The sequence below is a fragment of the Kryptolebias marmoratus genome, linkage group LG9 (assembly GCF_001649575.2).
Source record: "Kryptolebias marmoratus isolate JLee-2015 linkage group LG9, ASM164957v2, whole genome shotgun sequence".
In the NCBI taxonomy this organism is placed as follows: Eukaryota; Metazoa; Chordata; class Actinopteri; order Cyprinodontiformes; family Rivulidae; genus Kryptolebias; species Kryptolebias marmoratus.
In genome coordinates, this window is record NC_051438.1 from 21336611 (window position 1) to 21357024 (window position 20414).

The 20414-nt window shown below is 42.0% G+C and overlaps 2 protein-coding genes across 10 annotated transcripts in view; one reads left to right on the plus strand and one right to left on the minus strand.

The window, feature by feature from the left end:
- Positions 1–138: 138 nt before the first annotated feature.
- Positions 139–12218, plus strand: LOC108231316 (aryl-hydrocarbon-interacting protein-like 1). 8 transcript variants are annotated; one of them, XM_017408277.3, is made up of 9 exons: positions 139–817; positions 1016–1106; positions 2023–2202; positions 2552–2740; positions 3679–3855; positions 4321–4462; positions 7819–8393; positions 10099–10243; positions 10810–12200. In XM_017408277.3, exons 3-9 carry the CDS (start codon positions 2122–2124, stop codon positions 11511–11513), a joined length of 2013 nt encoding a protein of 670 aa, XP_017263766.1. In that variant the 5' UTR covers positions 139–817; positions 1016–1106; positions 2023–2121; the 3' UTR covers positions 11514–12200. The 8 variants fall into 8 exon arrangements, with proteins under 8 accessions (XP_017263766.1, XP_017263765.1, XP_024859917.1 ...); XM_017408276.3 differs by lacking the exon at positions 1016–1106; XM_025004149.2 differs by lacking the exon at positions 1016–1106 and having other exon boundaries at positions 10017–10243; positions 10810–10944.
- A 1557-nt stretch (positions 12219–13775) lies between these two features.
- Positions 13776–20414, minus strand: part of drp2 (dystrophin related protein 2) — a 174888-nt gene continuing 168249 nt past the window's right edge. For both annotated transcript variants that reach the window (XM_017408504.3, XM_025004232.2), the window contains 5 exons: positions 19345–19491; positions 17406–17652; positions 16252–16369; positions 16054–16140; positions 13776–15186 (listed from right to left, as the gene is read on the minus strand). In XM_017408504.3, the coding sequence (XP_017263993.1) occupies positions 15167–15186; positions 16054–16140; positions 16252–16369; positions 17406–17652; positions 19345–19491 (619 nt within the window). In that variant the 3' untranslated portion in view covers positions 13776–15166. The remainder of the gene's footprint in view (positions 15187–16053; positions 16141–16251; positions 16370–17405; positions 17653–19344; positions 19492–20414) is intronic.

Sequence of the window (20414 nt, forward strand, 5' to 3'; positions counted from 1 at the left end):
ATGCAAGCTCAGTTTGTTACATCCTAATAAATGATCAACGTGAATGAAAATTCAGGATTCCTGTTTTGAACCTTGCACTCGGACAGAAAAGAAGCAGGTCTTTAAACAGGTCTCAGGTCTGGGATGTTTGTTGAAGCAAACTGAACAGTGAGAGGACAGCATATTAAGTTATAATAAGTTACCTTCTTTAGTAAAACATATGGAGAAGAGGTCTGGTTACATTTCCTGTGAGTCATACACGTCTAACATGTTTACTAAGGCTTTAAAAAAGGTATTTTTTACATTTTGCTGACATTTTAAGAGCTGAATTATTCAAACAATTGCCTGTTAGATTATTCAGTTTTAGTTGATGTGATGTTATTCATCCTCCTGTGTTCAGGGAGCTGCACCTCCAAACAGTCATCAAGTTGTCTGCTTCCAGAACGATCTTTTGTTGTTCTGAGAGTGATCTGGACCTTTCTTGTCCACACGTTTATGGTTTCTCCTACGTCTCCCCGCAGGGATTGCCCCGCCAATCGTAGGGGTAGGCGAGGGATTAGCCCTGCAGATTAAAGTGGCCATCTCCAAACCCTGCTTAATCCTGCCATCTGTCAGAGAGCAGCAAACCAGCCAAGACTCTCTTCACTGGGCTAATTAGAAAAGCCAGAAGAGCAGACTCGAAGAGGGGAGGAAAAAAGAAATCTTCAGAACACACAAACTTCTCTGTTCAGTCTCGGAGGCGATGGAGGAAATGGACCTTCGCAACTATCCAGGAGTCCAGAAGAAGATCCTGGCTGGAGGCAAAGGACCTCTGCCTCATTTTCCACCTGGGACGAAGGTATTCTTCGAGAGGAAATAGAAATGATTGATTCTTTGTGGCTTATTTTTACACGTTGCTTTGTTTTTCCCTCCTAAATTAGATATTTATGAATTATTCAAGAGCAAACATTTGGTCAGCCGAACTGCAACATGTTTTTCTGGCCCCGTCTTTGTTCATCCACTGATCTGCTGGTCTCCCATTCTCTCCCCGTCCCAGTCCCATCCAACCATATGGCACCGAGCCTGGACGCTGTGACAAATATTTTCCATGACAATGCCAGCATGAGTTTCCGTTCACCTGAGTATCGGTGTGTGGGTGTGTGTTTGTGTTTGTGTGTCCTGTTCTGCTGAGGAGATTCCCGTTTGTTTGCACAGTTCTAACTTTCTATTTATAGGCTGATAGACGGGGTCCAATAGAGAAACTTCTCAGGATTTGGAGGTTTTTTTACACAGGTGGGCGACATAAAAAAAAGTCTATAATTGTCTGGAAAAGCAAACAAAGTCCTTATTTTAAATGACAGAGTAAAAGAGAGATAAACAGAGAAAGCTTAAATGACAAATTCTAAATGTTTTAACTACAATATATTGGATTTATTACATATTTTTAGTCTACATAGAAGGTTAAGAAACTCAGATGCATCAGAACTGTCCTGTAGTCCAAAAATAAATGCTGCCTTTTCAAGATTCACTTAATTTATTACAGGCATGAATATTCTTAAACTTGGAACACAAATGTACATTGATTTGCAAATAATACACATGCGTATTACAGGATTTCCTGCAGTTAAATGAGCACCAAACCCTGAAAGAAGGTGGGAGATCTGAACTGAACCCCTCAGAGGTGGAGTTAGGAGGACCGTGATAAAGAGATGGAGGAGGGAGGAATATAAAGCCAGCTTAAAGGCAGAATTACTGCGATATTTAAATGATATTAAAGTTGGGAGGCCTGCGGGCCGAGGGTTAGGATAATGAGGATGGAATTATTTTGACAGCCTGGAAAAGCAGGAGTGATGAACAGAACGGACCTGCAGGAACAGATCACACTCATGGCTGAGTTTCAGCTTCAGCTTCATTCATAAAATAATAGTTTCAGGTTAATCTAATGTAAAAGAGAAAAATGTTTTCTGTTTGTACTCGTTTGTTTGTTGCACACTTTGCTTGGAAGCGCCACCTGACCACGTTAACGTACCCCACTGAGGATAATGCTTTCTTTTCTCATCCAAGCTGGTCTTCCATTTCCAAACGCTCCTGGACAACTTCGAGCGGACGGTCGTCGATGACAGTCGACTGGCTGGCAGACCGGCTGAGATCATCGTTGGAAAGATGTTCAAGATGGAGGTGTGGGAGCCCATGCTGACGTCCATGAGGGTCGGAGAGGTGGCTGAGTTTTGGTGCGATGCCGTTGTGAGTTGGAACACATTTTGTGCATTTTCTAAGATACAAGGGCTTAAGAGGCTGTAATAAGTCATCATGAGGATGTAAGGAAAGCATTAACTCCTCATTATTAGACTGTAGATGAGTCAGCCTTCAGCAGCCTCCTACATGCTCAGAGCACAATAATACAAACAAACGTGCATTTGAGCAAATTTAGCCCTTTTCTTGTCTTGAACGAGTCAAACTGGGCTACTTTATATATTTATCTGATTGGCAAAGGCTTAAAGCACCGGGGGCTTAGCATGATTAAGTGTTTTTTTTTGTTTGTTTTATTTTAGAACCTATGTTGGTGCTTTTTATTGATGTGCCAATCTTGCAGCACACAGGCTTGTATCCCATCGTGTCCAAGGGAATGAGGCTGATTGCTCAAGGTAAAGACCCCCTGGAGGGTCAGAGGCACACGTGCGGCATGGGGAACCTGTTCCACTATCACTCCACCGGCTTCCCCGAGCTCGACGAGATAATGCGAACTCCTCAGCCGCTGATCTTCATCATGGAGCTGCTGCAGGTGAGCTGCATCACCTGCATCACCTGTCCTGGATTCTGAATGTCACAGGTCATAGAAATGTGCAACACAAGAAGAAAACAAGACGGCGCACTTCAACAAGAACATCGATCAGCAACAAAAATACAGCAGCAAAACAGAAGACAACAGTATTTAAAAAATACTTTTTTTTAAAAAACTACCTACTTCTGTTGATGTTTCAAATGCTCCTGTTGTATTTTCAGTTATTTCGCTGCTTTTTTCTCCAGTTTTCTTGTTTGCTGAAATGTCTGTTGTGTTGTTTTATTGCCTATTATTCTAAAATCAAGTTGTCTTTTTACCTTGTTGTGTTTTGGATCTTTATCTTCACATGAAAAGCAAACATAGAGGGTGTTAAACCATCAGATATTTTAAGGCAACAAAAACTTTACACTTATAGAAAACCCCTAAAATAATAATCCAATAAAAAAACAGAAATATTTGACAATATAAAAAATACTAGGTGAGATAAATTAACTTCTAAGCTTTGAGATTTTAAAAAAGCCTTTTAACTTTTAGTGAGCAATATTTTGTGCAAACAAATAGTACATACAGGGTTTTTATTTAAAAAAAAAAACATTTTTAAAGAATAGAAGATTTTGTAAAACTACCTTCCATTAATCTCAGCAGGATGTTGGAAAACTTCCTCCTGAACAAGTTTGATTATCTTCTTATCTGAGAACAGCAGAAATATGAGGCATATCTACAAGAAATCAGCACATTGTTGTAGAACCTATGACTTCTAGCTGCTACAACTTTCAAATAAATACAATAGAAAGTAAAATTTTCTGTGATGTAATCATAGATAAGTTCCTGTTAGTGGGTTTATATCCTTGCCTTTGTGCATTAAGATTCTTGTCAGAATAATGATCTTCTGTAAACCCGTTCAGTTCGCTCTGTTATTCTGCTCTTTTCTCTTCCAGGTAGGAGACCCCCTGTCCTACCACAGAGAGTCGTGGATGATGGACAAGGACGAGAAGCTGCAGACGGTGCCGGCTCTACACATGCAGGGCAACGCTCTGGTCAAGCAGAAACAATTCAGAGAGGCCGCCAGCAAGTACAAGGAAGCTGTCCTGCTGCTGAAAACCGTCCAGTCCAGGGTGAGCAAAGGGATGATGGGGAGGGGGGGGATAAACGACAGCTGCACAGGTACAGGCGTTTTTGTTCCTTTTATTTGGGAAGGATCCCGAGGAGAACTTTGTTTCCCCGTTTTGATCTCCTTGACGTCCCTGGATTCCTGCTCCCAGGCAGCTGGGTGGGAGGCAACGGACAGAGAGGAGAATGGGTGTAAAACTGGAGACACGCTGGAGGGGAGAAAGAAGCAGCGTGGGAGATAATCTGCATGAGAGCATCACAGGTTAAATAAAGGCTTTTAGACAGACTTAGTTCAAGGTTAGTAAAGCTCCACAGAGAGGATGTTTTGGGGGATCTTGTTTAATCAGTTTGGAAGTATTTAAAACAACCATATTCGTGTAAAATATTAAAATACATGTTGGAGCTGCCAGGTAACAGCAGCCCTCTGAGCTTGTCTTTTTTTTTTTGTTCCTCCTCTCTGCATGTGTTAGGAGATGCCGGGTGATGTAGACCACATTAACTTGGGTCGAATGATCGTTCCCCTGGAGCTGAACTACTGCCAGTGCATGTTGGAGCTGGAGGAGTACTACGAAGTTATAGAGCACACCACCGAACTGCTGGAGAAACACAAAGGTACGAGCAAACCGACGAATACCGTCTCTCCAAACAAATCAGGACATCGTTTTTGTTTTTTGTTTTTCCTCCTGCCTCGCCTAACTTCAAAATCCCACAGTTGCATCAGTCCGTCATACCTCTGAGGTTAGCAGCTGCACGCCTAATCTTGTGCACTGAGGTGGTTTAAGAGTCCGGGGTTATTATTCACCGCAGAGATCTCAACCAGCAAAATACACCATATGTTCACAGAGCTCTAAGCTCAAGGCTAATGTTGTGCCCAAATTTAAAGGAAAAAGAATATATTTTATATTATAAATTTTATAATATTTTTCCTAATTTTCATACAGCAATTAAAGCTTTACAAGCATCATTATTTAAAGGTAAAAAAGTTTATTTTTCTTAAAACTATGAGGATTGCTTTGGCGTTTATAAAACTCTTTGTTACTAGAGTACAGATGACAGCTATAACTGAATTGTACAAATGTTAACATTTTGATAAACACTCATTAGGCTTGCTAATAGTTTTGAAAGTTTTGAAATAAACCATAATTGTTTTGGACACATGTAACCAGGCTTTAGTCACCATTTAAAACACCTTCATTCACACCTTTATTCACACCTTCATGCTTAAAATGTTGCTGCTTTTGTTTGACAAACATCTGCAAAATATTCTGTAAATGTTCACTCTTCAACCTCAAATATAATCCCGTATCTAACATACAGTTAAATATTCAGTGGTGTTGTATTAAATAAAGAAGATGTAAGCTCATGAGCTATCATTAGAGCCAGGAAAACACAGACATTAATGTGATTAATGTTAATTGAATATCTAATTACAGTGACACTATTTGAAAGGTGGGACGTGTTAGTCAGCAAATGAGTCAGTCGATGGGATGGAAACAAAGAAACTTCCTAAATGACTTCAGGAAGCACCAATTTGTGATTCCCAGAGGGCTGAGTTAGGAGATCAGAACAGCATTTCTTCTTCCTGGTAAGCAGCGGTCAGCATCTTAGCATCTCTGCATGTCATTAAACAGGAAATATGAGAAGGATGTCAACCTTAAACAGCAGCAGGATGCTGTGAACACCGTTCTGCTATAAATAAAAAAGTTAACTTTGCTCTCAAGTTTAAAAAGAAAACAAGTCCGATTGCACAGCTGTCTGATACCACAGAACATCCTTATCACCTCAGAGCCATTTAATCCTGCTTAGTATTGTATAGAATAAAGAAATATAAAATAAGGTGCAATGTTGCTAACATATTTAACCTTTAATATGAATTTTATATTATTATTAAATATTTTATATGAATCACAACACTATGGTGGTCACCAGAGGGAAAAAAAGTACACATTTCAGAACTTCTGAAAAGGAAGGTCAAAAAGAAAAACATCTAATAGGAAAATGTTTTTTAATCAAGAGATTTCTCAGTATTTTTCTTATTTGTGACTGCTGAATTCCCAAAAGACAAGGTTGCATGGAGTTAATATAATTTATTTTATCTTAGCCTAATTAAATTGAGCTTAGTTTACCATATTTCCTTTTATCCACATGTTTCAATATAAATTAGCCATATTCCTGTATAAACACCGACTAATTTTAAAAACCACTAGGAAGTTTCCTTCTTCCTGTTCTGGCTTTATCGTTAGTGGCGGCTGAATGTAGCAGCGCTGCCTTCTGTAAGTGCGTAGGAGGACATGAGGTTGATGTTACTGAAGGTTTTACGGCGGGAGCAGCCCTGGGAATTGTGCTGTCACACTCAGGGCCAGTCATACGAGCCTGGAAGATCCTCACACGCTGGCACAGCCTCCACTTCAGAGCCTCAAGAGTGTGCCCCCCACCCTGTGACAGGATCTACTGAGACAGGCTGTACTCAACACTGTATTCTTCAGCCGGGGTTTTCAGTTTTTTCACTGGCTTATTGTGCATATGAACCTCTGTTCCACTTTTAGCGCGTGTGGGGATAAAATATGTTCCGGCAGTCAGATTGTAGGTATAAATAAAATCAAAACATTTTAGCAGAAATGTGTTTTTTATGGTTATATGTACAAATTAGGCAATGGTAGAGGGATGAAAACACGTCACAGGGAAGAACACAAACAGTTTAAGTTTTTAATCTCCACCAGTCAAGTCCAAAATGTGGCCAACCTTCTCCTAATGTTTAAAATAATAATAATCCACCCTATAATAGCATTGTCTCGTCTCTTCCTGCTTATTCAGTGCCTCACCCTCTTGTTCCAGCAGCACCTTTTATTTCACTTCTTTACAGATTTTCAGCCCCGTCTCATTTTCCCTTTTAGCTTCACTTCTTGCCGTGTTGTTGTTTCTCCTGTCATCAGTGTCATGTTGTCTGCAGCAGTTTAAGTCAGCCGCTCCGCCACCGTTTCATCCCTCCAGCACAGTTGTTCTTTGGAAAAGGCGTCTCACTGCAGCGTCTCTGCTTTTGCCAGGGGCGACAGCGAAATCTGTTTAACTGTTGGCTGAATAAAAACTTAGCACAGACAGAAATTAAATGATGAAAAACAGAAAAAAAAAACAAAGAAAAGGAAAAAAAAAATAATAAAATCCACCCGTAGACAGATGTGCTGCAGTGAATGTGAACACAGTGTGTTCCTGTGCTCACATTTTCCATTATTCACCGATAGATTAAAAGATTTTCATGCCATATAAATTTAATTCAAAAGTTTCATCTCAGTTTAGCAAATAGAGTGGCACTGTCCAAGGGTAACACTGTATGTCTAAAGTCAGTGTGAAATCTTTATTTTGTATTTTTTTTTCCACAGACAGAAGGAATCTGTCTTTAGTGAGCTGAAAAATATGAATATAATCAAACCTTCTGGAGCAGAAAGCCAAAAAAACGAATATAACAAACTGTCAGACTGAACGGAAGATGTTCATTGTTGGGTTTGCAAACAGCTGAAATGAGGAGAAGTCAGATCTTTCCAGAGCTCACACCCTACAGACGTCTCTTGACTTTGAATATTTTCCTTTAGGAACATTTATTAAAAAGGCTGGTCCTGACATTACAGCACGTCTTCATCAATTTTCTACTCCTTTGATGGTACAAAAACGCTGCTGACACATAAGAGAGTGTGCTTATCTGTCGCAAGGCAGATGCCAGAGCAAATTAGACTTTGTTATAATTTATGTCTACCAAATAATGACTCAGAGATCTTTATTTTACTTTTTCATGTGATCTCAGGAAATAGATTCTGCCTGACTGAAATGCTTTGCCTTGATGAAAATACACATTTACTCTTTGTTGTAAATGGATGAAAATTGGGCGGATTTATAGTAAAACGTGATTAATAATTAACTCGTTTTAAGCGATTTTCCACATTATTTGAGTTTCTGCGTGGATTCTTGTTCCTCAGACTGTGTGAAGGGTTACTACAAGAGGGCCAAGGCTCATGCTGCGGTGTGGAACGAAAAGGAGGCGCAGAGAGACTTCAGGATGGTGGCCCAGCTCGACATCACTCTGTCCTCGTTGGTCCACCGAGAGCTGAAGGCCCTGTCCGAGTGCATGAAGGAGAAGTATTGGGAGGAGAAGGAGCAGTACTGGAACAAGCTGGAGAAAACGGAAAGCAAGAGCAAAGAGGAGGAGGAAAGCGACGGGGAGGAAAAGAAGAAGGAAGGGGACCTCGAAAGCATCTCAACAGCGACTGAAGCGGGAGCAGAATCGCCTCCGCCAAAATGCGCTGAAGTTAACAAAGAAGAAGCCGAGGAAAGTAAGGCTGCAGCACCTGAGGGAGGTGGGGAGGAAGCGAGCTGTTCGGTCATCAGCCTCGACACTTGTGATAAAACGCAGGGGAAGGACTGGCAACAGATGCTGCGACTGGTCATGCTGCTGCAGAACGAGGGAAGCTTTCACATTAAACAGAAACACTTTCAAGAAGCTTCTGCCAAGTTCAGGGAGGCTTTAGAATATGTGGACTTCCTGCAAAATAAGGTATGTGTAACGGATTGTAAAAGAATGCAACAGTGCTGCAAAGTAAGTATTCACATTTTACTGCATTCCAACCACCAACTTCAGAGTAATTTACTGGGATTTGATGTGACAGACCGACAGAAAGTAGTGCATCATTGTGAAGGGTAAGGAAAATAACCCGTTTTACAAAATATTTTACAAACAATCTGAAAACAAAATACCAAGCTCTGAACATGTCCGCTTAAACCAGTGGTGTCCAATCCTGGTCTTGCATGTTTTAGCTGTTTGTCTGCTTTGAGACACCTGATTTGAATGACTGAGTGATTAAGACGCTTCTGCAGAAGCTGAAGAGCTTCTGACGAGCAGGGAAACATCTAAACCATGCAGGATGGTGGCCCTCCAGGACCAGGATTGGACACCACTGACCTAAACCGACAGGAGAAACATTAATCCGAGAAGCAGCTAAGAAGCCCCACGGTGACTCTGGAGGAGCTGCAGAGTGGGACAATCTGTCCACAGTCCTCCAAAAATCTGTCCTCTACACAAGAGTGGCGACAAGAAAGAAAGAACTAAGAAGTCCTGTTTGCAGTTTGCCACAAGTCATGTAGGAAACGCAGCAAACATGTGGGAGAAGGTGCTCAGTTCAGACCTAAAATCCTAAACGCAAAACACTATTTGTGACGAAAAACTTAACGCATCACCCTGAACTCAGCATCCCCATTGTGAAACATGGTGGTGGCAGCATCATGCTGCGGGGATGCATTTCTTCAGCAGAGACAGGAAGGCTGGTCAGAGATGATGGGAAGATGGGTGGAGATAAATCCAGAGCGATCCTTAAAGAGAACCTGTTCGAGGCTGGAGAAGACTCGAGACTCGGGCGAAGTTCAGCTTCCATCAGGGCGACGACCCGAAACATCCAACCTGAGCGACAACAGAGTTTAGATCAGAGCAGTCAAAGTCCAGACCCACATCCAACCGAGAGTCTGTGGCAAGACTTGAAAACTGCAGTTCACAGACGCTCTCCATCCAATCAGACTGAGCTGGAGCTGTTTTCAGCTGAATACGAAGGCGCGCCACTTTCTCCGATTTTTATTTGTACAAAACCTTTGATCATTTCCCTTCCACTTTATCTATGACATAAAGTGCCAGTAAAACACTTGAATTCTTGAAGTTTGTCGTTGTAACGGGAAAAAAATGTGGAAAAGTTCAAGGGTTATGAATTCTTTATGAAGGCAATGTACTGACATAAAAGTTTAGGGCCTATTCTCTGCAAATTACCCACCATCGTTTCAGTAAATTCAAAATAGAGAGACACACTTTTCCCCCCTGAAATAAAAAAAAAAAACTGTGCCATTGAAGCTGTGCCAGTAAAGTGAAGAGCAGAGAAAACGTGCTAAAAATAACAGCTATCCACAGAGATGTCATTGTCACAGTGCTTGAGCTCTTGCCTGTGCTTCTTCAGCTCACTGCTCTGTTCCACCTCACTGTCTTAACTCCTTCTTCATAGGCAACAAATTCTCTTTTCTTCACCTCATCCTTCTTCATCTTTTTCCTTTCTCACAGCCCCCAGAATCAATCTCAACATTTTATCCCCGTCTTCATCCTCTCTCCTGACCTTGTGCATGTTTGTTTGGGGCGCTCTAGTTTCATCTTTTCAAAATTTCCTCTGCTATTTGTCACCTCCACCCCGCCACCTCCCCGCCACCTTCCACCCCGTCCCTCTCAGCGGGTGGACCGACGAGGCGAGGACTGGGATTCGCTGGAGAAAGTGCGTCTTCCCCTCGCTCTCAACCTCAGCCAGTGCATGCTGGAGCTGAAGGAGTACCAGGAGGTGGTGGAGCTAAACGACAGGCTGCTGAAGAGGCATAAAGGTAGCATTTGTTGGGGGGGTTAAAACAGAGGCTGTATTCTAGAAGAAGCAGAAATCAATACAGAAACGAAAACACATGGTGGTGTCTATTTTTCTCTGTCTGGTCGTTTTTAAGGCTAAAAAAAAATAGCAGTGTCTGACGGCTGGCCCTCAGCAAACACCTCACTCCTCTCTGTAACAACCCTTTATTTCTTTGTTTACCAGGAAAAAAAACAAAACCTAACATTCAGGACCACGTTTCTGTCTCCTTTTGTTCCCCCGACACCCACCCATGGACATCACAGTCAAAACTGAATTGTTTTTCCTTTTGCGCCTTCTAAGATGAATTATTTATAGCAGAGCCTGATGGGAAAAAGCTGTTTTTATGTTTGTCTTTTCACATCATTTACTCCCCTCCTAGCTTTCCTTCTATGTTTCCCGTCACCTGCTTCACCTCTGGTATTCAATTTAGATACTTCAGCCTCACTCAGGAAATTTTATTTTGCTGCTTTCGACCTCACATTTCCTCCTGTCTTCTCATGTCAGCGTTTCTCTCATTTACCCCTATGCTTTCTTGCTTCACCAAAGGTAACTTTAAGGCCGTGGACCAGAGGGCACGGGCTCACGCTGCATTGTGCAACGAGGACGAAGCTCGGAGAGATTTTGCGCTGGTGGAGAAACTGGACCCGAAGTTCAAGCCCTTTGTCCGCCAGGAGCTGAAGAAGCTGGGCGAAAACATCCGCACCATGCATGGCCGCCAGAACAAGACTTACTGGGAGGCGTCGAAGGAGAAGTGGGAGCCCGGTGGAAGCCCGACCAAGAGGGCAGTGGGACTGAAGAATATTAAATCTGCTCAGAAAGCAACACAAGAAAGCGCAAATAAAAAGACAGAAAGCTGTAAGGTTCAAGAGTTGGAAAGCTCAGAGAAACCTCGCCCTGCCGAGGCAGAGGCAGCAACAGAAAAGAGTCCAGCTTTGAAAGCAGAGCAGCGTAATAAAGAGCCAGAATGTGGGACGGCGAGCGGAGATGGCTTAGATAATGAAAACACAGGAGGGGTCGTGACTCCTGAAGCTGGGCCAGGTGTACCAGATAACCACAATGCACATAAAGATAGTGGCCGCGCTACCGCCAGCTCCGATAATGTAGTGAGCAAGAGATCAGCGCATGATAAGGGCAAGAAGAAGGTCAAAAGCCAAACGAAAGGTGCAACGAATCCAAGCAGGACAAACTCTGGGACCAAAGCCACCAGCGCTAAGACGGGAAAGAGGGGCGCCGTCAAAACAAACCAATAAGTTCAGGGCCAAAAGTTACAAATGGAAACGCAGGCATGGAGATAAATCAACCTAAAACTGAGAAAGGAAATCATTAAATAAAGGAATTAAAGGCCGAGGAGTCCTTGAAGGAAAGCATATTGCTCTGCAGCCTTTCACGCCGGACTTTAGACTAAAATCATCTTATTGTTGAGAAGTGAGAGTCGTAGCCCTTTTAGTCAAACCTTGAAATCCAGCTCCTGTCACATCAAACTTAAGCTCAATATCAGTAAAACTCACTGGTTCACAAGATACTTTGGTAAAAGACACGCACAATAAAGCTAAACATAAACAGAGAAGGAAACATTTCTATAAACTGTGTATTTGGCCTCGTTCTGAGTTACGTTGTATTATTTAATGCTCAAAGGGCTTATTTCCTTCATGTAAAAAAACCAACAAAAACAGACAAGAAGTTTGCCAAATACAAAGTTTTATTTCTGTACACAAAGAGTAGAAAGCAGCCAGTAACCCACTTGTTATTACAGTAAAAAGCCTTTCCTCGGAAAACTTCTTATATAGATTAAAAACTCCAGAGAACAGACGATGAGGAGCGGGGGGACCGAAACAGAAAATCAAAACTAATAAACCAGAAACATTTAGGTGATTAATGAGGTATATTAACGGTGAGTTAAAAAAAAAAAAAAAAAAAAGAGAAAACTCAGTTCATCAGTAGGGAGGGAGTGTGTGTATAAACATATCTGTGTGTAATTAACACACTGTTCGAGGTTAAGTGATTCATTAACCTGTTTTATGTTCTGTGACATGATTTCGTGTTACCTGGTCAGATGCATCGTGGGAAATGTAGGACACAAAGGCAGGACAGTGATGGTGTTTTTAAAGCAGCTGGTCTGAACAGTGATATCAGTGTTTAATCCCACAGCCACCAGGAGCAGGGACCGTGTGTGTGTGTGTGTGTGTGTGTGTGGGTAATACAATGTTCCTACAGCAGGATAAGAGTGTGTTTATGGATCAGACATCAGATGACAGATGAGACTCGGTGTGTGTTTCTGTTTAAATCAGACAAACTGAATGATAATCTCACTCTGCCACATCACCATTTCATGTGTTTTTTGTCATTCTGCCTCCTGTACATCATCTGAAAATAAACTCGATGATAGTAGACACATGGGAAATGCCTCTGCATCGTTTTCACAATTTGTCACTGCTACATCTTTTCTCACAAGAGCGTGGAGACAATATGCGTGATGGGTAATCATTGTTTAATGAGATGTGTAAATACCCAGATATAAATGACTGTGAACAAACACTGCTTGTCATGGCTTTTTTTTTTTTTTTCCCCCACAAGCTGAGCTCCTCCACATTGTTCTGACTCGTGAAAAAAAAAAAAAAAAAGCTTGAGCTGTTGCTGATGCACTAAAAGATTTCACTAATAATAATGATTATCTTCAGCAACTGAACAGCAGCGGGTTTCGGTGGAGGTGGAAGTGAAAACTTGGAGGGTTGTGTTTGGGGAAACGAGGTGCTGCCTCTCCCTCCGTCTCTCCCTCTCTCTTGCTTCCCTTAAGGCTATTAGCATTTGTAATATGAACGGCACATCACCTACCCCTCTCACAGACCTGCGGAGCTGCGTCCTTGGGGACAGTTCCCTAGCAACAGCATCAAAACTAACAGGCAGCAAAGCGCCGAGGAGGATGGTGTCAAATGTGAATGCAGCGAGCCCGTAGTCTGAGCCCGTAATGAATGCAGCGCATGGGTTGCAAAACTCATGTTTGTGAGGTCAGAGAGCCGTCCACTCCGGGTTCAGGATGAATTTCTCTCTTTTTTCTGTGGAAATTAGGTGGTATGATTTCAGAGAAAAACACAAGAGCTTCGTTGTCTCAGGTTTTTCTTTTTGCTGTGGCAGGCACATCAAAGCAGATCTCTCCCACCAGCCCTCGAGCTATAAACTCTATGAGTCTTTTTTTTTTGTTTTGTTTTGGGTTTTTTTCCTCACCAACCTTCCTTTTATGTCTCTCAGATCTCCGTTCCCTCCGAGCACCACGGGTTCACACGTGAGAACCCCGTTAAACTGGTTTCAACCCCTGGACGTTCAACGTTGCTGTGATCCCACACTTCACTTCTCATGTTCCATCACTTTCAATCACCCACAGGCACCGGCAAACGCACTCCTTCCCTCATATATATATATATATATATATATATATATATATATATATATATATATATATATATATATATATATATATATATATATATATATATAAAAGAATAAAGTTAATAAAAACTAACTTTTCTCACATGGATTCAGTTCTATTTTAAGGCATTAATTGTGCTACGTTTACAACAAAAAAGTCTAATAGTCTAACCACACATGCTTTTATAAATCTGATGCATTATCAAGGGAAATGACAAACGCAGAGCTCACAGCTACCAATCTTTTAAAATCTACATGAAATGAGGCGATTATTCTGGATAATGTCCATGGACAACATTATGTCGGTGTGCCTTATGAGCCCCCTGCAGTGTCTGGAATTGGTCTTGCACAGAGAGGAAAGTGTGTGTGTGTGTGTGTGGGGGGGGGGGAATAAGCCTGAAGCTCCTTCTGTCAATTTCTCTTCAAACAGCAGGAGAACAATAGGACCTCAGGGAGGAGGCCTGCATGCTGTTATTTATCGGCATATATTTCTTCAACAAGACACAATTCCAGTCGCAACACAAATTGGCTCAAACAGACAACTTGTCTGAATTCGAACGAGAAAATAAACAGATCTCTGCTTTGCTGAAAGTGGGGTGTTCGTTTTTCGTGACGCGGCACAGCAGCTTAGCGATCATGCGGGGAGTCTTTGTGTTTTTGTGCATAATGCAGGAAGGGCGGATTGTAAATAGAGTGTATGTATAGCAGCATAAGTGTGTGTGTGTGTGTGTGTGTGCACATGAAGGGAAGCGATGAGAGCGACACACAGTTTGAGAAGCGGAAACGCGGCGTGCGCAAACACAGACGCTGCGCTAGCGGGCACTTTGGCTGTCGTAAATAAAGCATGGATTTAACTCGTGACGGTGCGTCATTCTCACGATGTAAACGAGCGCTTTTGGGGGCACTCTGCTCCAATTTGCACCACTTAAACAGATGAAATCAGTCAGCTCAACCTCCACCTAAAGACTCAAAAATAACCACAAACTGAAGGAGAAACAAAACACAGAGGTTAAAAAAAAACGCAGGCATTTTGAGACAAAGTGATTCCCTTCCTGTTTGAGTTTGCATTTTTCAAGTTCTTCTGGAATTTGTGCTCTGAACTGTTATAAAGCTTCACACCTCTGGTCGACTACACAGAAACTGGTAAGCACAGTGTCTTGGCTGGGCGCCTCTCCTCGCTTTAGTCTCTCTCTTCCTGACTTTCTGCTAACAACTGGTTCCTTTTTCGCTTCTGAACGTGGTGTCGCTGGACTTGTGAAGCACAGCCTGGCCAAAGGGGCCTCAGTGTGAGTCGTTAGCAGTTTGCATGAGGAAGGCTTTTAGTGCACAGCGTTCCGGAGGAGGGTTAGTTCTCAGAATCCTGGCTGCTGCTGCTGCTGCTGCGGCCGCAGGTCCTCGCAGGGCCCGGCCCGTTGCTCTTCCCTCAGCCACCGAGGCAACCTTTCAGGCCATCATTCTGCTCCTCGAGTCGCGCTCGGGGTTAGATGTGTGAGGTGGTGCCTGAAATTAGAGAACAAAAGTGAAAAAGGGAAGGATTTTTACAAGTTTAGAAGCACATAAAAATTTTGTGGGTGTCTGTTACCAAAATATCTCATGAACCACTAAACACATTTTTAATAAAACGAGCAGAAAAAAATAATTTGATGTTCATCTACAGCTGATTGACGTTGGGAATCAACCCCATTCAAGATGGCTGACCTTAAAAAGCAAAATTGCTAGACTGATCCCCAATGTCAATTTTGAGCACCAGCTTCATTTATAATTTGGTCATTCCCAACTATACCTCATGAACCAGGCGACAGATTTTACTAAAACATTAAGGAAATATTCATTAAATGTACATTAACATCCCATTCACAGCTAACCAACATTAGAAAACACAACCATGGCATTAACTCACTCAGTTATACAGATACGGAGCTTAAATTCAATGTGGTAGTAGCTGAGAGTCGTTAACAAAACATACTCTGAGCGCGACATCTCGCAATATTGCTTGAGGTTTAATTTTAGTCTAAAACTCTGGCATGAAAGGCAGCGGGCGACATGCATTCCTTTAAATGAAAAAAGTTTATTTCCAATAAACCCCTTTGTTACTAAAGTGCCCAGCAAACAGCATTTATTTAACACATTAAGACAGTTTATAAAGTTTGTGACAGTTATGCTCTGTCATTTTTTGTCACTTTTATCTTCCTCCTTCTTTACACCATTTAATCTTCCTGCTCCCCCCCCTCGAACTATCGACCCACAGCAGCACATATTTGCTCCCCTCTCCATCGCTCACGCTTCCCGGGGCCATCGAGGAGGAAAGCCTCTGAAGTCTGGTGAGCTGGAGCGGCGCAGATTCGTGCCGTTGCCATCTGCACTCACCCGGTTCGGAAGGGAAGACGTTTCTCAGTTGCTCGATGACCTCTTGGAGCTGCAGCACCGTATCCTGCTCGTGCTCCAGATCATCTCCTGACACACACACACACAGAAACTCTGTCCTCATTGTGAATGGATATGAGTAGGATGTGAAGGAGGAGTGTGTGTGCTTTCACATCTGGAGCCTGGCTGCGTCGTGCTCACCTGCTGCTTCGGTGTCTGTGGTCTCCCTGCTCGCCGGCTCTCCATGGTGACCCCCTCCAGACACAGGAGAGGACAGAGTGGACAGCTCGGACCCATTCGCCTCAGAATCATCTTTGGGCTAATAATAAAAAAAAAAAAAATACATCTTATCATTCAACCTCAATAATTCCTACATATACCTATATTTCAGACCTTAGTGTCAACAAGCTATTCAAATTAAAATAAAAGTGATGTTTCGTGGCACTCAAGGGTCCTCAATTGCCACCTTTGAGCAAAAAGAAATGCTGTTTTACTCAAAAGCTGTAACACAAATTCCTGAGATAACAGGGATTTGGGCATTAATGAGCAAATTGAAAGAAGGGAAACTGTACTGCACAAAGCATCTTTTCAGTAACACGTCAAAAACGGATGAAAGCTTTAGATCACAACCAAAGATGCGTAATGTATCTCAAGGATGTAATATGCAACAAAGCGTATTTCTGTTTTCAGCAACGCCGTAGCCAAACTCTGGAGGTGAGTAATTTCAGACGCTGCAGAGAGACGGGGGTGTCAGCGGAGGCTGGAAAAAGATTCATACATTTCAGATTACAGTTTCACCAGACTTGATTTTCAGAAGAAATGAAGCTGCGATGTTGTTCCGCTGAGAAAATAACCTGAACAGTTTTTTTTCTTCTTTTTACACAGAGATACAATGCACACCTCATCATCGCCTCAAAAATTCTCTTTTCTTTTCACTTCTAGTTTCCAAGTTTTCTACCCAAAGAGGCTGCCCTTCTTCTTTAGGGACTTTCTCATCTTCATCGCTCGGCTCGCTCCTCGTTCAGTGACCCTAATGTGCAGTCGGTTACTCTTACTCTTAATAATTTACACATAATCCTAATGGTAACAGTGTGAGTAAGACCAGTAGGTCCTTTATTATCAAAGCCTTCAGCCTTATCGTTTTTGTTACACCCATGGAAGGCTCCAAACAGGTATAAGACTGATATTTTCGTATATTTTCAATTAGCTCTACATGGCCGATTAGAAGTGTGATCCAAATTATTCTAATACAAAACATGGTCACATAATTTGGAGCGAGTACATAAAAAACACGTAAAGAATGTATTTGCGTCGCTGTTGACCCTCCACACCACCAGGCAGAGCTCGGGGTGCACCTGTAACAGGAGCTCCCTGAGCCGCCGCAGCTGGGACTCCAGCTGTTTGTTGTGGTCCTCCAGGATCTGCATGCGGGTCTCCAGGCGGGTCTTGTGTTGACGGAGGACCCGCGCCTCGGCCAGGAGCTCTTCATCCTGCGCTCCTCCCGCTGTAGGCGAGCCCAGCTCTCCGGCCTCCGTCAGCATGGGGACCGAGGCCGCCTCTTCGTGTTTCCACTTCAGCCGCCTGTATTCGCTTTGGAGCACCCTGAGGAGGACAGGAAGAACCGGCTCGTTGGCACAAATGACGAAATCAATCCAGCTACCTGACACAATTAAAAATCTCTGTTTCAGCATCAAATTACATCCAGGACTGATGAAAAAGTAAAAGAGTCCTGCTGCTAAATCAATCTTCTGGCAGTGTTAAAAAAAACCCCAAGATTTTTAAAAACATACAGATTTTTAGTACTCTGCATCAAGAAGAATGCAAAATGATTTTATCCTAAACTGCAGCAACCGGCCTCCTGAGTTCTCAAATGTTTTCAGTGATCTTTAAAGAAAATGTGATGCAATGCGGTGGTAAACACGCTCCGGTCCTAACTACTCATAAGAAATTCAAATGAAGCACAAGTTTTCAAAAAAAAAACAATAAAGCTTCTCAGTTTTAACATTTATTTTTCACAAGTTTAAACTAAAGAAAATATAGAGTTTAAATTTTTGCAAGTAACAGTATTCCAGTTTTAACTGCATTTTTTGTCCCTGCAGATAAAAACCAGATGATCTTTTCTTTCTTTTGAAGCATTTAATAAAATGGCAGTTTCTAAAATTCCAAACATGGATTTCAGGAACAAACGTCTGAAACATAACATCAGCTTAAAGGCAGTGTTTATGAGTGAACTTGATACAAATATTAACTATTTATATATGTTTTTGATGAATTTTTAAGTTATTAAGTGGGATCCAGAGACTTCAAAGCTGCTAAAATGATTTATTATTTGAGTGTGTGTGCACATGTGTGTTTTTTTATTCTAAAACTGATTTATTGTTTAGATTCAGGCCACATGATCACCTCAACAGGACACTTTATGAGGGAAACTGAACTCGGTCAAGGTTTCAAACACCCAAAGGGCACAATGTGTGTGTGTGTGTGTGTGTGTGTGTATGTGTGTGTGTGTGTGTGGCATCGTTTTGCTGTGGCTTTAGAAAGGTCACTGTCAAAGGGCGGACAAGAAAATTATTTATATGAATCATTCGCACAAAAGATGCCCCCTGGTGACAAATTAAGAGGATATAGGAGGAAACGAATTAGCTTCATTTATATATATATTAAAAAAAACTGAACCTCAAGCAAAGAAATTTAAATTAAAACATTCATATCTTGTGTTTCAGTCATGCTTTTCACACCAGTCAGATGGTAACAAGCTTTTTTTTCCCCCCTCTCTGTCGGGCACAAACTGTCAAACTGAAGCAAAATTTACAAGTAGTTTCATGTTATCACAGTATTTTACACAGTTGCCTGTCAGCCGTGTATTCAGAGAGAGTTTCTTATTTTCTTGAGGCGGTTCTGAAGGATATGGAGCTGGAGTGTGTTTACTCTCAGCAGGAGATTGTTTGAAATGGCAGGCAAACGGAAAATAGGCCTAAACCTCCAGATAAACTCCTACATATTTGAATTTGTGCTTGTCTGGATCACTTCCTAAACCAAATGTATATGTAACTGTGTGTGTGTCTGTGTGTGTGTGTGTAACCCGCAGCGAAACATATAAACAAAACTAAATAAGCTCAGTTGTGAAAGGATTTTGAGCCTGATGCAACTGGCTTACTTGTTTTGCTTTCTCAATCAATGTGGCACGAAAGGATTTTTCATTTTTTTTGCACGAAAACAAACATTTGAGAAAACAGCAAAGCTTCAGAGTCAATGCCCGGTGGCTCCCGGCGCTTTCATATTCCAGCTACAGACCTGTTCTCGTTCTCCAGGCGGGCCAGGGTGCACTGGAGCTGCTCCTTGTCCTGGTGCTCCAGGTGAGCCAGCAGCATGTGCTGCCCGCAGGGCGAATCATGGTCCAGGGCTGGGCTGGAGTGACGCAGGAGGTACTGATCTTCATCCCTGAGTCGCCCCACACAGGAGACAGCACACTGAGCCACCAGCAGCACAAAGCAGAGCCAGCAGCACGGCGGAGCAGACAAGCCAAGGCGAGGCGAGCGGGACGAGACACGATGGGACAAAACGTGGACGCAGCAGGACGGGATCCTGTGACTCCAGTCCAAACACTAAACACTCTATAATAAACTCAGCTCAGCGGACCATTAAACCGCTCAGGTTGAATAAAACTGGGAGGTGCAGATTAAGCTGCAGCACAGTAAATTGCCAAAAACAATAAACACTTCAGTGACATTGGGACAGAAACAGTAATGTGCAGATCTATTATAGCAGACCTCCGGCTGTTAAACAATAAATAGATCTGTGAATGGCTGCCGTTTATGCTCATAGAAAGCCAGTGATTTTCCAGTTTGGGTTTGATTGCAATGCTTCTGCCTGCAGAAACAACTTTATTGGTCTAAAATAAAATAAAGTTATGTTTTGCATCACATTGATATTTATAGACAGCAGTGATGTATATAATTATATGACCTGTCTCAGTTTGTGCTCAGTATTTCTTGTAACTACAGTAATGTCACGTTTAATTCACTACAAAACAACCTGCCAGCACAAACAGTAAAACCAAGTTTCTTTCTTTCTTGTAGGTCTTCTTATATATTTAGTTTGAGAAATGTTCATTTAGCTGTTTGATTATATTATATTTGCAGCAGCATGCCAAAGTTTGTCTCTGATGAGTAGAAAAGCTTAAGGCTTCCCAAATGTATGCATGAAGTTAAGCATTCGGAGCAAGATTTGATGCAGTTATTGTTAAGGTTTTCGAGTCCGTAGAATAAAAAAGAAGCAGGGTGAAAAAGCTAAAGTATCTTAAGAGATTTGAACTATCAGATTAAGCATGAGTAATTTATATAAAAAATTTTTTTTTTTTTTTT

Excerpts from the sequence above, each read along its gene's own strand:
- LOC108231316 (XM_017408276.3), top strand. The coding sequence starts at position 722 with ATGGAGGAAATGGACCTTCGCAACTATCCAGGAGTCCAGAAGAAGATC. Across the intron at positions 2,741-3,678 it reads TCATCATGGAGCTGCTGCAG|GTAGGAGACCCCCTGTCCTA; the intron begins GTGAGCTGCATC and ends TTTCTCTTCCAG. Across the intron at positions 8,394-10,098 it reads TGGACTTCCTGCAAAATAAG|CGGGTGGACCGACGAGGCGA; the intron begins GTATGTGTAACG and ends CGTCCCTCTCAG.